The sequence below is a fragment of the Mustela nigripes genome, chromosome 3, assembly GCF_022355385.1.
Source record: "Mustela nigripes isolate SB6536 chromosome 3, MUSNIG.SB6536, whole genome shotgun sequence".
Classification (NCBI taxonomy): Eukaryota; Metazoa; Chordata; class Mammalia; order Carnivora; family Mustelidae; genus Mustela; species Mustela nigripes.
In genome coordinates, this window is record NC_081559.1 from 100,848,648 (window position 1) to 100,865,800 (window position 17,153).

Genomic DNA, 17,153 nt, shown 5'->3' on the forward strand with positions numbered 1-17,153 from the left:
AGCCACCCAGGCGCCCCAGGGACAACATAATTTTCTAACATGACAAACAGACTTTTTATATAAAGTAACTTATAGAAAACAGTTAAAGGAAAACAATCGGACTGGACCCCAGTCCAGTGCAGAGAGGGCAGCTTGGCTCCACAGACACATGGGCTGGGGGGTGGGGGAAGAGTGAGAAGGGCTGAGTCCCAGCTGTGAGGCACAAGGCAGGGCCACAGACCTCTCTGTTCTCCATCTGCAAATGGGAATGAGGCCTAAAAGGGTGTGGGTAAGATCAAGGGAAATAAAATATGTGCAAGAATTTTCTTGCTACCAATGTTGGAGTCATTGCAATTGAACAAACAGGATCTACATCAAAGATCGCAAGAGAACTAAATGGAAGGTTTAAACTCAAAGTTAAATAGTTGTAAGTGGTCACCCAGGTAAGGAACACTTCCTCAACCCTCTGCCACGGGCTTCCTCTAACTACACGGTTCTGTGATCATCTCTTGGCAGATGTAATTAGCCTCATCTCTGAAATGAGGAAACAGAGTCTAAGTTGCCCAAAGTCTCTCAAGTACTAAATGGCACATTATAAAATACGCAACTATGAAGAGACTATAGAGCAACACAGAACGTGTTAAGCGAAATCTACAAAAAGAAAAAAAGACTGATTTTAGGCTTAAAAAAAAATGCATGTGGCTGGGAGCAAAGACACGAGAACAATAGCGAGCTAGGCACCTGACTGGGGCAACGGGAGTTCTGTCACATTTTTTATGTTCTTCGTTCTTGTTACAATGTTGCCCAATAAAATGGGGAGAACATTATTGTGAAACTATTTCAAAGGCTGGTCCCCATTTTCTGTTCAAGGACTGTTCTCATCATGTGAGTTTTCTTTTTTCTTTTCTTTTCTTTTTTTTTTTTTTTTAAAGATTTTATTTATTTATTTGACAGAGAGAGATCACAAGTAGATGGAGAGGCAGGCAGAGAGAGAGAGAGAGGGAAGCAGGCTCCCTGCTGAGCAGAGAGCCCGATGCGGGACTCGATCCCAGGACCCTGAGATCAGGACCTGAGCCGAAGGCAGCGGCTTAACCCACTGAGCCACCCAGGCGCCCCTCATCATGTGAGTTTTCTGAAAAACCATCCAACATCCCACTTTTTCCAAGACCAAATGCAAAACCCTGCTCCTTGGCCTTTACACCAGCACGTCTGTCTCCTTGACCCCAGCCTTTCATGCTCCTACCAAATGCAACCCTCCATCTGGCCCACTTCCTCCCTGCATTTCAGGAAACAGGAAGCGTTCTTCGACCACAACATCCCCATCTTTGTGATCCCTGAACAGCCCATTTCTGGGGTGGACACTTAGGCCTGTTAAGTGTTTTTTACTTCCTTGCAGGTTGCTTCCTCTACCCCACGAGTCTGCTATCAAGTGTGCATGTGTACGCAAGGGCCCGCGTACAGAGTATGCAGAAAGCAGAAAGTGCCTATTTAGCAAGCGGATAAAGAAGGGAGAGCAAAGGAGAAGGACATTCGTGGGATCTGGACCCCCAAACACTGCCCCAGGGGCCAGGTATGGGACTGCTCCAGGGAAGAAAACCCTTCCATCTGCTACAGCCTCAGGGGCCTTTCTAGAATGGGTCTCTCTGGGAGCGGACTCTCAGGGTACAGTGCCCCCTCTCTGGCTGTTCCTGGGCTGTCGTAAGAAGCCAGTGGAGGACTTCTGGTCTGCTGCAGTGAAAATAAAAGGGACACTTTGGGCTCTGTGTTGGTGTTTCTAACCTATGCCCAGGAACAGAAGTAATGCAGCCTCGGGTTGAATTCATTTTGACTGAACTATTTTTTAAAAGTGTGAGACTGAGGAGTGCCTGGGTGGCTCAGTCATTAGGTGTCTGCCTTCCCCTTGGGTCCTGGGACTCTGGCCCTGCATTGGGCTACCTGCCCAGCAGGAAGCCTCCTTTTCCCTCTGGCACTCCCCCTGCTTGTGTTCTGTCTCCTTTCTCACTGTCTCTCTTCCCTTAATAAAATCTTTAAAATCTTAAATAAAATCTTAAAAAAAAAAAAAAAAAAAGTCTGAGGCTGAAAGTGGGGGAGAGCAGTAGAAGGTTAGGGGGATTTTGTCTCTTCCAATCTGTTTCTGCCTTTGCCTGAGGGTCAACAAAAAATAATTCCCAGCCTTAACCTTGATCTGAAGACCTGGACGATATGTAACATAGTCAGAGACGTTAGCAAATACAAGGGGGCGGGGTGGGAAGGACAGATGGGGATGTGGTGGGGCAGGGTTAGGGATGGCGGGGATGGGTCCTAAAGGCTACCTCTCAGGGACCTCTGCCACACTGCCTAGAGGCAGCGCTCTTCCTGCCCAGAGCCAGAGAGAACTTCTCAAGGCACCGTGAAGCCCTTGCCAGCTAGAAGTGCGCGGGTGAAGCGGCAGGATGGAGGCGGCCTTAAGGTCTCTCCCTTTGTGTACCTCACTATCCGAACCTCCTCTTCCAGGTATGCGTGGGATCTTGATGCCATGAGACCAGAACTCCTCCGTCTGGGAGAGGGGTTGGGGGGCTCCTCTGTTTCTCGATGTTCCACCGTGCCACCAGGCGGATCCCAAGGGTCCGCGAAGGTGGCGGCTACCAAAAGGCTGAGAGATCCTGAACCTTCTCCGGAGACAGCCACAGTTAGGGTTCTCTCCGCAGGGCGGAGGTGGGGAGCCCCGCGCGGCGGCGGCGGCGTGATGGCCTGCCTGGTGTTCAGCACCCGCCCTCCCGGGTGCAGCCCGGCCCCTGCGGCCGCCCGCTGTGGGTGGGAGCACCTCTCCAAGCCCGCCCCTGCGCGCGGACACTCGGCGGCGCTCCCAGATTCCCAGCCCTGTGACAGCCCGTTGCCCCGGGGACGGCGCGGAGAGGTGGGAGGGCCCGGCGCACCGAGCCCAGCTGGACTCCCGAGGGGGTCCCACTCTCTTTTTTCCCTCTACTGGAAAGGAAGTCCACTAGGGCTCCGAGCCAAAAGGGGGCTGTGAACCAAGGAGGGACAAGGTAGGGCGACTTGGACACCTGCCCCCCGTCCTTCCGGGGCACGTAGCGACCCCTTCCACGCCCGCACCTGCCGGGTCCACGCGAGCCCCGGGAGGAGCGCTTATGTCCCTGTCGGGAAGCCGGGATCCCCCGCCGCGCGCCATGGAAGCCGCTAACCTCTCGGTGGCCGCCACCAGCGTCGCCCTTCCCCAGGGCCCCGAAGCCTGCAGCATGGGCCCGAGCCCCAGCGGGGTCGTTGGGTCGACAACCGCGGGCGATTCCGCCCTGCCGGGGGGCCGCGAGCCGCCTTTCTCCGTCTTCACGGTGCTGGTGGTGACGCTGCTGGTGCTGCTGATCGCGGCCACTTTCCTGTGGAACCTGCTGGTTCTGGTCACCATTCTGCGTGTCCGCGCCTTCCATCGTGTGCCGCACAATTTGGTGGCCTCGACGGCCGTGTCAGACGTGCTCGTGGCGGCGCTGGTGATGCCCCTGAGCCTGGTGAGCGAGCTGTCGGCCGGGCGACGCTGGCGGTTGGGCCGGAGCCTGTGCCACGTGTGGATCTCCTTCGACGTGCTGTGTTGCACGGCCAGCATCTGGAACGTGGCGGCCATCGCCCTGGACCGCTACTGGACCATCACGCGCCACCTGCAGTACACGCTGCGCACCCGCCGCCGCGCCTCGGCGCTCATGATCGCGCTCACCTGGGCGCTCTCGGCGCTCATCGCCCTAGCGCCGCTGCTCTTCGGCTGGGGTGAGGCGTACGATGCGCGGCGCCAGCGCTGCCAGGTGAGCCAGGAGCCCTCCTACGCCGTCTTCTCCACCTGCGGCGCCTTCTACCTGCCGCTTGGCGTGGTGCTGTTCGTCTACTGGAAGATCTACAAGGCGGCCAAGTTTCGTTTCGGCCACCGCCGCCGGGCAGTGCTGCCGCTGTCCGCCCCCGTGCAGGTGAGGAGCCGGCTGGCGAACAGGGGGTCGAGGGGGAGGTCAGGGCTTGGCCCCCGCGAGAACTGGCGGCGGAAGCTGGCACCCTCGGGGCGCGCACCGGGAGCGCACGGGGAGTTTGTCATCTGCTCTCCCGGAGCGCGCACTAAGGGGCGCCTCACCTGCGCACCGGCGCTCTCCCGGAGCGCTCACGGAGGGGCGCGCACGCGGCGGGGGGCGGGGGTTGCGGACCTGGCGCGCCGGGGAAGGGGTTTCACCACGCGCGCACGGGGCCTGGTGGGGGCAGCGGGGGCCGCGGGTGCACGCGGCCCAAGGGGGCTTGCAGGGGCAGCGTTCCCAGTAGTGTTGAGGGCACGACCCATGAGCCGCGCCCTTGGTGCTTTCCCCAGGGGTGGCAGTGTCCCTATGACTCCTGCAGCCGGCCACTTCCTGGTCCCGAAGAGACAGAGCGGGACTGCGGCGCGCTGGGAGTGTGTCCTGCAGAGTTCCACATTTCTGGGGTTTCCTTCTCCTCTGTGCCCTGGTCCACCCTCTCTGCAAGCTAGAAACGGATCTCGAACTCTGTCGGCAATCTCCCTGCCAGAGAGCAAGTGAGTGTAAAATCTAGCCCAAGTATCACTTTCCTCTTGCTACCCCAACCTCAGTGCTTTCCTCTAGCGACTTTGGAAGGAGAGATAACCGTCGATTCAGATCCCAGCCTGGGACATGGGGTCTAGTTGCTTCATCTCTGCGGGCCTCTTCTCCACATCTTTAAACAAGTTCATTCCTGCTTCAGAGGGTTCTTCAGAGACGGAGTGTGGGAGGAATCAGCACACTGCCTGGCACCCCGGGGCGCGGGTGAAGGGGCAGAGCTGGCTGGAGTAGGCATCAGGTCTGCACTGGTACAGATCATAATCCTGGAAATGAATGAGACAGAGGAACACGCATTTGGCAGAACCTTCTCTGATTGCCTTTAGAACTGGAACTTTCTGCCTTTTGGCCAGACCCTAATAAATACCAGCTCCCTCCTCACCCTAGAAGACCCAAACTTTCCCTTTTCGGCGGGGGGGTGGTCAGGCTCTGAGTCCTGGAGAATAATAAGAGGATTTTTTTTTTTGTCCCTTCCCAAATACAGTAGAGTAGTTGTCCTTTGTCCACAGGCATACCTTCCAAGACCCCCAGGAGATGCCTAAAACCGCAGAGCGCGCTGAATCATAGATACTGTTTTTTTTTCCCTATACATACTTACTTAAGAGTTTAATTTATAAATTAGACACAGAGGTTAACAACATTCCTAATGATAAAAATACAAGTATAATAATATACTATAATAAAAACTTTGTGAATGTGATCTCTCTCAAAATATTTTACTGTACACACCTTTCCTCTGGTGATGCTGTGAGATGATAAAATGCCCACGTGATGAGATGAAGCGGGGTGATGATGTAGACATTGTGATGTCATGTTAGGCTACCACTGACCTGGAGGAATCAGGAGAATCGTCTACTTCCGGACCTTGGTTGATGACAGATAACTGAAACTTCGAGAAGGGAAGCGAAAGCATGAAAAAGAAGGAGGAGGGGGAGACCACTGTGCAAGGCTCAAGGAAGGACTGCTGGTGGGAGGGGCCCAGGGGTAAGGCACAGTAAGGTTTCTGTTGTTAGTTTTGTTTTAATTTTGGAAAGTTAACTCAGATACGTAGGCTATTCAAACATATGTGTTTTAAAAAGCAGGCTTTTTCCTCTTCATTAAATGGCAGAGGGATTTTGTAGCATAAAATAGGAATGTCAAGGCTATAATTGGAAAGTGTTGGTAGGGGAGAGCTTTATTCAGAATTAATGATGTTCTTTGAAAGGTCCCTTGGAAATGCCTGGGATGATTATAGCTTTTCTGTCTGATTGCAGAGGTAGGCTGACTTTGAATAGCTGCATCAATCCAATGTGCACCTAGAGAAATCATGGTGGAATGGTTGCCAGAAAGGCTTGCCAAGCCTGAGTTTGGCATTCATTTTTGAAAGCCCCCATTCAGGCAAGTGATAGATACCATGAAGAGAGTTAACAAGAACCTGGCCAGTCTGGGGTAGCCATGGGTGGAGAGAAAGAGCTCTGGGAGGCAGGGCCAGTGCTGTGATTTTCCATTTGCTGGCAGTGGGACCCAGGGCAAGCCCTCCCCCCTGCTTTAGACTGCAAGTTCTCCTCTCTAAAACACAGTATCCATCAACGCTATGGCTGGGACTCTCGAGTCACGTGATGCTGAGATTGAAGATGGGATGATATCAGAAAGCATCTTGCTTCCTTAGGCTTTGGGCAGCCCTCACTCAGATGCCTGGGGATGCTGCTCAGTCGGCATCTACAGGCTTCTGGACACAAGACACCTGAATGGAAACTTACAATAATATACCTGTAATACTACCTCTCTACCTTCTCCTCTCCCCGCTGCCATTTCCTACACTCTAAGGAAAATGAGTTGAATTTAGGTACTGCAATGTGTCTGTACTGCTTTCTGTGGGGGGACAGAAGCACTTATGGAGTCTGAAGGCTCTGGTAATAGGGCTGTGTACATCTTTCATTGTTTTTGCCATTCTGTGGCCAGGTCCCAATACTGAGATACGATCAGAAAGGGATGAGCCCCAGTTCCTGGGCAGTGATTTAATTCTCTGGGGGCAAAATGCAGTTTTGGAAAGTAGAACTTTCCAACGTTTACTAAGTGAGTCCTGTCATCCAGACCCTGTGTTGGACGCTCTGCCTCCAACCTCTCATCTCATCTCCAGGACCCAGCTGGGCTGGCCTTATCATCTCGATCAGTCTGGACAAGCTAAGACCTGTTCAGCCACACATAACCCCCAAATGGACAGCTTATCTCACTCTCAAGGGTTCAAGATGGGTCCCCTCCCACAGAGCTCTCCGCCTGGCAGCAACTCATAGATCAGGACCCCTTGCCATTATCTCGCTCTGTGGTCTGGAATGACTGGCTTCCAGGTTGCTGCATGAGGGGAAGGGATGGATGGAAATATAGCAGCTTCTAGCTGCCTTCCCCTAAAGTGGACACGTGTCAGTTCTGTCCTCAGCCTTGGCCAGGCCCAGACATCCAGGGAAGCGTGTGGATAATTTGGTGAATGCTGTCTTTACCACCAGCCCTCATCTTGTAGTTGATGAAACTAAGTCACTGCAAAGTCAGTTCAGCTATGACCACAGAGTTATTGAGTGGAGAAGCTGAGGTCACTGTTCTTAACTTTGTCAATCCTCCATGCTGTCTGCCTCCAGGGACTTAACTGCTGAGCACCGTTCCATCGCCCACAGGAAGGAGGCAGCCATATCTCAGTCAAGGTAGGGCATCATGGGAGCAGGGGCTCAAAACTATGCTCCCAGGAGAGCTGACCACAGCTGAGCACGGACGGAGGCACTCAGGAGGCGGGGTTCATACCCACCCTGCCCTCCTTTCCTTCAGCTTTCTAGAATGAGCACGACATATAAAGTGTGTTTGGGCTCCCCCCCAACCCCACCAAACGACCCCCACGGGTCATGATTATTTTCCAGTGGCCTGTGCCCTCTACTATTGAGAAGAAGAAAAAAGCAAAATCAATGGAGATTATGTCTTTGGCTTTTATTTTATTTTTGTTTAACACTTTTATTTTTAAGATTTTATTTATTTTATTTGACAGAGATTACAAGTAGGCAGAGAGATAGGAAGGGAAGCAGGCTCCCTGCTGAGCAGAGAGCCCAATGCGGGCTTGATCCCAGGACCCTGGGATCATGACCTGAGCTGAAGGCAGAGCTTTAACCCACTGAGCCACCCAGGTGCCCTTGTCTTTGGCTTTTAAAATGTGACCTCAAAACTTCTTTTTTTTTTTTTTTTCCAATTGTTTGATTGCCGTGCCCGTGTTCATGAGCAGGGCCTAATTATTCATTAGGCACAGTAGCCACAGTACTTTTAGGGGCCCATGGAAATGGTTTGATTTTAATTTCTTTTAAAATTAGGGGAAGAGGGGCGCCTGGGTGGCTCAGTGGGTTAAGCCGCTGCCTTCGGCTCAGGTCATGATCTCAGCGTCCTGGGATCGAGCCCTGCATCGGGCTCTCTGCTCCACAGGGAGCCTGCTTCCCTTTCTCTCTCTCTCTGCCTGCCTCTCTGCCTACTTGTGATCTCTGTCTGTCAAATAAATAAATAAAATCTTAAAAAAAAAAAAATTAGGGGAAGAATGAATGTAAGAGCAATGAATATATAATAATGTAGCCAGCCTCGGTTATAGTAGTCTTCATAATAATATGGACATAAAATATAATTTTTAATATTTTTTAATGGAGGCAGGGGCCCACAGAGGCAGAGACGCCTGGGGCTCATGAATGTGATAATGTCGACACCCTTCACTCACTCGCTCGCTCACTCAGTAAACATGTGGTGGGAGAAAGTGTGCCTAGTGGTTAGGAGCAGGGGATTTGGAAGCAAGGAGACCTGGATATCAATTCTTTTTGTGCCACTTATTAGCACTGTAGCCAAGAGACTTAATTTAAGCCTGCATTTCCTTGTAGGTAAAATGGAAGTATGGCCACCTGCTTAAAATATTCTTGTGATGAGTAAATGAGTTAATGGTGTATAGGGGGTGTCGAAAATAGCAAACCATGAATGTAAGCTGCTGCAGCATCTTCGTTATTATTCTTTACAATTCCTCTTGTAAGCTATAAATAATGAATTATGATTTTATTCTTATTACTACTATTATTCACCATCCTACATAGGGGAGTTACTTCTCGCATATGTAACAAACTAGCCCAAAGCTTAGTGGTGTAAAACAACAAACACGTATTAACCCACAGTTTCCGGTGTGTCAGACATGGGAAGGCTTTGCCCTTCTGGGCCCCAGGTCTCATGCAGTTGTAGCCAAAATGTCAGGTGGGGCGGCGGTCATTTGAAGGGTTCACTGGAGCTGGAGACTGCTTCCAAGATGGCTGACCCACATGGCTGTTAGCAGGAGGCCTCCCCAGGCTGCTTGGGTGTTGTCACAACATGGCGGCTGACTTCCCTTCTTCCTGGAGAGCACGGCAAGGAGGTAACTGCAAATGCCTTTTACAAACTGGTCTCAGAAGTTACATGAGATCTCTTTCCCTATAGTCTATTCACTAGAAGTGAGTCGCCAACTGCAGCCCACACCCAAGGGAAGGGGAATTAGGCTCCACCTTTGGAAAAGTATCAGTGAACTTGTGGACAGATTTTAAAGCCACTGCCATAAGACACACAAATGGTGCTCAGAATTACTTGATTGACTGTAACTGACCTGCAGATCAGGCAATGTAGCAGCCTCTGAAGTTTCAAAGAATGAGTGAGCAGGGTCTCTGTTCTCCAGGGATTAATTTTAGTAGACCACAACTATAGAATTAAAAATTTAATAAAGTCTTATAGTTGCTCTGCTAGAAGTTGGTCCAGAATACAACGAATGGTCCTGAGAGACTCAACAGTATAATGGGAAAGCACTTTGCACACAGTCAAGGACAAAATAGATGTGTAATACTGAACTGTAGGGTTTGTGACAACTTGGATCTGAGTGTTAGATAATGTTGCATTATAAATACTTGCCTAGCTAAGCTAACTCTGTGTATTAGCATAAATAACTTTTTGTGTTGTAAGCATATAGCACATAAGCCTTGAGTGACCTGAAATCTGTACAGAACCCATATGTTTTTGTCACTTGTCCAATGTTTAGTTGTCATTTGGACCACCCCGAAGACTAGGCTTGTCAGAGCTTGGGTACGGGAAGAGTGGTGGAAAATCACCACCCTCGTTCTGATTCCATCTATTAAAAGAACTGTGGGCTCAAACACTTTCTCATGCCAGACTGCAAGCTTATTTTAACTTTAGGAAAGTACATTTTATGAATCAAATTGTATCAGTGGTAATAAAAAAAATCTGGTTTATGGTTTGATTGTTTTAAGATTGGCCCCTAAGAGCCTGCAAGTTTCCAGAAGTACTTGGATGTGTCGAGGAGTGTTTCCTCTATACCTTCAGAAATGCTTCTGGCCTTCTAGTCTCTATAAACTTCTCTCTTGCTGTTCCCCTTACATCATTATATTCATTCTGTCTCTTTACTTCTACTTCCATTTCTCTTTTCTCTCCGATTGGATTGTTGGGGAAGAGTGGAGGGGGAGAGGAGACAGGTGGGGGGGGTAGGCAAGTATGGCACGGGAACCGTGTGTCTTTACCAGTGACCTTGCAATGATCTACTTCACAAATCTGCGTAGTTCTTGGAGAAGGTTGAGCTTCTCAGTAGAACACTGAGGTCCAAAATCATGGCAGAGAAACTCCTAGAGGAGAGATCTCAAATCTATACTGCCCAGTGTCAGACCATAAGTAAACCTGACTTCTGTTCTCTGGAAACCTGAATCTTTTATACAGGGCCACAAGCCAAACTGTCTGCTTTTCCACGGGGAGACACCATCTCTGTCTTCCACGGTTGTTTGCTTTACAAACATCCTCAATAAGCCAGTCTAACCCTGGGTCTTTGCTAGCAAAATGTGCAGAAATGCAAGAGACCTGCAAAAGAATCATCTCTCCCAAATACTTCCTAATTCAATAGATTTTTACTGATTTTACTGTATACAATATGTGATAATAGGTGCTAGGGACTCTTCAGGGGACAGGACACTCATCGTCCCTGTCGTCCTGGCCTGTTGGTGGTGACACAGCATTCTGAACAATTTGGAATCTTTTCCCTGGCCTCAGAGTCCTGGTGGGAATAGTGGAACAGAATATTTCAAACTGGGACTTGATGGGAAATTCTACTACAGAGTCCCCATACACACAGTAGGTGGTTAATAAGTGTGTAAGCATATAGTGTCTGGCAGATTTGGTCCTTAATTAATTTCATATGAAAAAGCCTCAGATTCTATGAAATGTAAAGGTACACTCATTTTTGAGGTCCCCATCTCAGTATTGGCAGAGAGAGGCCATACAGCTCCAGAACCAGACAGAGCAGGCAGGCACCTTCATTCTGCTTTTTCCCTCTTGTGTGGCCTTGGCCATGGCATTTGGTGTCTCCAAACTTCTGTGTATTCAGAGCCCTTTTCCTTTTATAGCAGGACCCAAAAGGGCCAGGGTCCTCCTGGTTGTGTGCCTTCAATAGCCTGTACTCTTCCCTGCAGGTTAAGGGAGGTTTCTTTCTTTCTTTCTTTTTTTTTTTTTTAAGATTTTATTTATTTATTTGACAGAGATCACAAGTAGGCAGAGAGGCAGGCAGAGAGAGAGAGAGAGGGAAGCAGGCTCCCTGCTGAGCAGAGAGCCCGATGCGGGGCTCGATCCCAGGACCCTGAGATCATGACCTGAGCCGAAGGCAGCGGCCCAACCCACTGAGCCACCCAGGCGCACCAAGGGAGGTTTCTAACTGGAGGTCAGAGTTCCTTTAAAGCCTGAATGGTCAGGCTTTATGCTTAGAAGGACGTGCAGAGGAAGGTCGGGGTGAAGAGGTGAGGGGAGAGAAGACCAACAAGGAGAGATGGAGAAGTTCAGGGATGGCCCCAGAGCTGGTGGCCAGAGACCCTAGAAATCACCAGGAAGCCATACATGGCCACACTGAAGAAATCTCAAGCATATATATTCTTTTTTAAAATTATTTTTATTGACATATAATGTACTATTTGCCCCAGAGATACAGGTGTGTGAATCATCAGGCATAACACACTTCACAGCACTCACCACAGCATATACCCTCCCCAGTGTCCATAACACTGTCCCTCCCCCTCCACCCATCAGCAACCCTCAGCTTGTTTTGTGAGATTAAGAGTTTCTTATGGTTTGTCTCCCTCCCAATCTCATCTTGTTTCATTTTTCCCTTCCGTACCCCTCAGCGCCCCCATCCTGCCTCTCAAATTCCTCATATCAGAGAGATCATATGGTAATTGTCTTTCTCTGATTGACTTATTTCACTCAGCATAATACCCTCTATTTCCATCCATATCATTGCAAATGGCAAGATTTCATTTCTTTTGATGGCTGCATAGTGTTCCATTGTGTATATATACCACATCTTCTTGATCCATTCATCAGTTGATGGACATCTAGATTCTTTCCATAGTTTGGCTATTGTGGACATTGCTGCTATAAATATTGGGGTGCACTTGCCCCTTCGCATCCCTAAATTTGTACCCTTTAAGGTAAATACTCAGTAGTGTGATTGCTGGGTCGTAGGATAGCTCTATTTTCAGCTTTTTGAGGAACCTCCATGCTCTTTTTTTTTTTTTTAAAGATTTTATTTATTTATTTGACAGAGAGAGATCACAAGTAGGCAGAGAGGCAGACAGAGAGAGAGGAGGAAGCAGGTTCCCTGTTGAGCAGAGAGCCCGATGCGGGACTCAATCCCAGGACCCTGAGATCATGACCTGAGCCGAAGGCAATGGCTTAACCCACTGTCCATGCTCTTTTTCAAAGTGGCTGCACCAGTTTGCATTCCCACCAACAGTGTAGGAGGATTCTCCTTTCTCCACATCCTTGCCAACATCTATCATGACTTGTTAATATTAGCTGTTCTGACTGGTGTGAGGTGGTATCTCACTGTGGTTTTGATTTGTATGTCCCTGATGTCGAGCGATGTTGAACACTTTTTCATGTGTCTGTTGGCCATCTGGATATCTTCTTTCAAGCATATATATTCTTTTTTTTTTTTTAAGATTTTATTTATTTATTTGACACAGAGAGAGAGATCACAAGTAGGTAGAGAGGCAGGCAGAGAGAGAGGGGGAAGCAGGCTCCCCACTGAGCAAAAAGCCCAATGCAGGGCTCGACCCCAGGACCCCGAGATCATGACCTGAGCTGAAGGCAGAGGCCCAACCCACAGAGCCACCCAGGCACCCCAAGCATATATATTCTTAAAGTAGATTCTATTGTGGCATCTGGGTGGCTCAGTGGGTTAAGCATCTGCCTTCAGCTCAGGTCATGATCTTGGGGTCTTGGGATTGAGCCCCACATTGGACTCCCTGCTCAGTGGGGAGTCTGCTTCTCCCTCAGCCCCTCATCCCACTCGTGCTGTCTCTCAATAAATAAATACAATCTTTAAAAAAAAAAGAAAATAAAAAGATATATTCTTTTGGAACCCATCCAGATCAATCACCTTTACTAAAGGTGCAGAACAGGTAGGGTTTAAGAGTGTGGTCTCCAGTTCAAAATACTCCCATTTGACTTCCAGCTCTTACCATTGGCAACTGGGTGATCTTGGACGAGGTATTTAGCTACCCAGAGTGTTTTCTCAACTCTAAAATGGAGATAATAATACCTCAAATGTTGGATGCAAGAATGAATTCAAGTCATCCCTACCAAACCTTTAGCATAGTGTCTGTTTTATGATAACTTCTCTGGGCTGTTTTTAGCCTCTTTTGGCTTTCTATTGGATATCTCATGTCAGATGACAAAAGTCAAGCTAGTCAGTCTCCTTGCAAACTGGAATCGTCATCCCAGGTTGACTCAGTCTCTTCAAAGCCGTTTCTAGAAAGATTGCACACTCTTCCAGCATCTCCCTCTGCATGGGGTGTAGCAGGCTCAGGGGGAGAGTTTAGGAAAATGGCTTCTAGCAAACAGATGCCGTGGAGGAGCAGAGCTGGGTTCTACTAACGTCGCAGTGCTGGAGGCCAGGTCCTTTAAACCGACTTATTCAGTGAACTTGCCTTTTCTGTTTCCTCTTCTCTCAGGAGCCCTTTGGAACTGAAGTCACTCCATTTCTTTGCCTCAATAGCATAATAAGGATTTGGAATTTCCTTACCCTGGGAAGGGACTCAAGTGCCTGGGAAGCCAGGTTTGCTGGAAAAGTGCCCATTTCTGAGCCCTTAGGGAGGAAAACAAACTTGCCACCTTCCACTTCCGTTCCTGCGCTGATAACGTTGCTCCCTCCCCACGACATGGCTCAGTATTCATGAGCTGGTTTCAGGATGGCACCTTTTTGTGGCTGAGACTTGTTTGATGACTTGAGGATGGTCCACTATGAGGGACTAGGTCAGCACAGTCTCTTCATAAGGGGGATGAGGACGTGGGTCTCACACCTGACCATGGGGATCCAGCAAACCTTGGAAGGGCCCATCAGAGGGGCTCTGGCTGGCCTTCTTGGGGGTGCAGTGTGGGGAGAGGTAAATGCTGTCTGTTCCCTTGCTGGCTTCCCTTGCCTTGTCATTGTTGACTTCCAAGGGGCAGGCGGGAGGAGACCAGGTGTTGTGCTGGCAAAGGAGAGAACTCTACTTTGTCCACATGACTGTGATCTGTTTTTAGGCTGATGTAGAGACTTTCCAGCTGGAGGAGCTGGGGGCTGTGGGGGGAGAAGCGGAAGACACTGAATTCGAAGGTGGTGCTGAGGTCAGGACACCTGGGGCCTCCTCCGCCTTTTGGTTTTGGCCGTCCTGACCCAGTGAGAGATGCAGGTGTGTGTGCTGCGGTCGCGTGTGGCTCTCCACGGTCGTGGGGCTGTCCTGCCAGCTGCTCCCAGTTGTGTGCATGCGAGTCTGGGAGCCTCTTGGCCCCCTGCGCCACCAGCATCTGTGGCCACGGCTGGCAGCACTCGGGGAGGAGGGAAACGCAGGTGCGGACTGTTGTGTTGTCATGATCTCTGGCTCATTCAGCAACTGTTTCCTGAGTTCAGGCCAGGCACCAGATGCTGCTGCTGGGCAGGTGCATGTACAAGGAAGACACAGTCCCAGCCCTGTTTCAGCTTGGCCCAGGGTTGGGGAACAGGTGTAATAGCCAGAATTGCACAGATCTCTACAGAAGAGGAGAAAGGAGTACCAAACTGGGAGATGTGTTTGAGTTCATAGCATCAGAGAGGCCACTCTGAGAGGGCTGGTGGATCGGAGAGGTGAACAGGAGTGGACCAAAGGATGGGGGTGACAGGGTGGACCGTGTGCCGCAGGCTCCTTCAATGGGAGTTATTACCGCAAAGGCATTTCAGTTTTTGTTTTAAAGCTAGACAGTATGGACTGCAGAATCTAAACGGAATCCATTTACCACATCGTTGTATAATTTCTTGCAGTATTGGTGTTTATAGGCTGCCTCTCCAGCTTTGAAGTTCATGGCTGGGCTGGGATCTGTTCTCTTTGGGGTCCTAGTCCCAGCCCTCAGCCCACTCCATGAGTATCCAATGGGGGCATGTGCCAGGGGTTGCTCTGGGCATCCAGCACATTCCCAGTTCACCTCCATGGTGGCCTTAGGATGGGGGGAGAGGACTTTGTCACCCAATTTCACAGATGGAGTAGCAGGTTTGGACACTGGGGCTGGAGCTCCAGCCAGAGTCTGACACTGAGGCTCCTGCTCTTACCTGCCTCTCTCCCTTTTTTTATCTTATTATCCAACAACGTGGGCACCACCACTCTCACTTCAGGAAGAACCTTCAGGGCTTTTTTTTTTTTAATTAAGATTTTATTTATTTATTTGACAGAGAGATAGAGAGCACAAGTAGGCAGAGTGGCAGGCAGAGGGAAAGGGAGAGGGAGAAGCAGGCTCTCCTTGGAGCAGGGAGCCCGATGTGGGACTCGATCCTAGGACATTGAGATCATGACCTGAGCTGAAGGCAGATGCTTAACTGACTGGGCCACCCAGGCCTTCCTCCCGGCCTACCCCTCCCCCCACCCCACCCTACCCCACCCGCCGCCGCCTTCGGGGCTTATTTTAACCTACAGTTTCAGGAATATTTTCACAAGATTTTGTTTGGATTACGGTGTAAGCCCATCTTGAACGAGGCTGCCGGAGAGGTGTTGGCCACGCGGGAGCAGGCCCGTGCCGCTTTAACATCCAGCGTCAGGTTTCGTGTGTTAACCGCACGTTTCCTTTGTTCCAAGGTGAAGGAGGCCCCTCACGAGGCGGAGATGGTGTTCACGGCGCGGCGCCCGGTGGTGGCCTTTCAGATGAGCGGGGACTCGTGGCGGGAGCAGAAGGAGAAGCGGGCCGCCGTGATGGTGGGCATTCTCATCGGCGTGTTTGTACTGTGCTGGATCCCCTTCTTCCTGGCGGAGCTCATCAGCCCCCTCTGTGCCTGCAGCCTGCCCCCCATCTGGAAAAGCATCTTCTTGTGGCTGGGCTACTCCAATTCTTTCTTTAACCCCCTGATTTACACAGCGTTTAACAAGAACTACAACAACGCCTTCAAGAGCCTCTTCAGCAAGCAGAGATAAATCCAGGGCTCGGGAAGACACGTAGGTAGGGCTGTGCGCAGGGAACTGGTATCTCTGCCCGCTCCAGGCATCTGGGAGCCTTGCCCCACAGCGGAGTAGTGAAGACGTGAGCCGTACCACGGCCCGGACGGTAGGAGAAGCGATGCCCACGGCTCTCGGAAAGATTGCGCATGTGCGGCAAGCGTGCCTGTGGGTCCTCTTCCGGGGTGTGTGGCAGACATAGCTAATCGATCGTGGCACGTTTCTCCACGGAGCAGGATGTCTGCCTTGGGATCCTTTGCAGACAGCGCTCTAGTTACTGCTAACTGGTTGGAATGGACAAAAGAGTCGAAGCTGACTTGCCTTTCCTTTAATACCCTATTTCTCCGAGCGGATCCGTCTGCACCGAGCCCCAGTGGCCCGCTTTAGGGCCCACTAAAAAGTGTCTAGTGCAACCCCTATCTACTGAATCAGGCTTTCAGAGAAGTCTGATCATTTATATCATTGAGCTCTTTTTTCATCAGTGAGAGACAGTGCTGGATGCTTAGACTGTCTTTAGACCAATTAAATTGGCCTTCCCGAAGGGGCGGGGGTGGTGAGACCCAGGCAGGAGTGTGTTTTAAAGCTCCCTAGGGGATTCTACTGTGCAGCCGGCCAGTGTTGAGGACCCCGGTGCGGTCCTTTCTCTGCTTCCCAACAAGGGAGAGCCCCTATGAGAAATGTTCCCAGCACTCCACCATAAGGACTTGTATGTGTAATAAAAATACTTTTTTTTTTTTTAAAGATTTTATTTATTTATTTGACAGAGAGAGATCACAAGTAGGCAGAGTGGCAGGCAGAGAGAGAGAGAGAGGAGGAAGCAGGCTCCCCGCTAAGCAGAGAGCCCGATGCGGGACTCGATCCCAGGACCCTGAGATCATGACCTGAGCCGAAGGCAGCGGCTTAACCCACTGAGCCACCCAGGCGCCCCATAAAAATACTTTTGAAGCATTGATTTCTAGGCTCAAAATCATTCATATGTATGATCGATCACACACACACACACACACACACACACACACACACACACACTCACGTATGCCATTGAAACAGGGATGACTGCTGTCTATGACAAAACCACCCCAAGCTGCCCTAGTGAATC

General features: G+C 50.2%; 1 protein-coding gene across 1 annotated transcript; it reads left to right on the forward strand.

Moving 5' to 3' along the window:
* The first annotated feature begins 2,926 nt into the window (after positions 1 to 2,926).
* On the forward strand, positions 2,927 to 16,743 carry LOC132013064 (5-hydroxytryptamine receptor 5B). The gene is made up of 2 exons (XM_059392826.1): positions 2,927 to 3,929; positions 15,701 to 16,743. Exons 1-2 carry the CDS (start codon positions 3,108 to 3,110, stop codon positions 16,031 to 16,033), a joined length of 1,155 nt encoding a protein of 384 aa, XP_059248809.1. The 5' UTR covers positions 2,927 to 3,107; the 3' UTR covers positions 16,034 to 16,743.
* Positions 16,744 to 17,153: the final 410 nt, after the last annotated feature.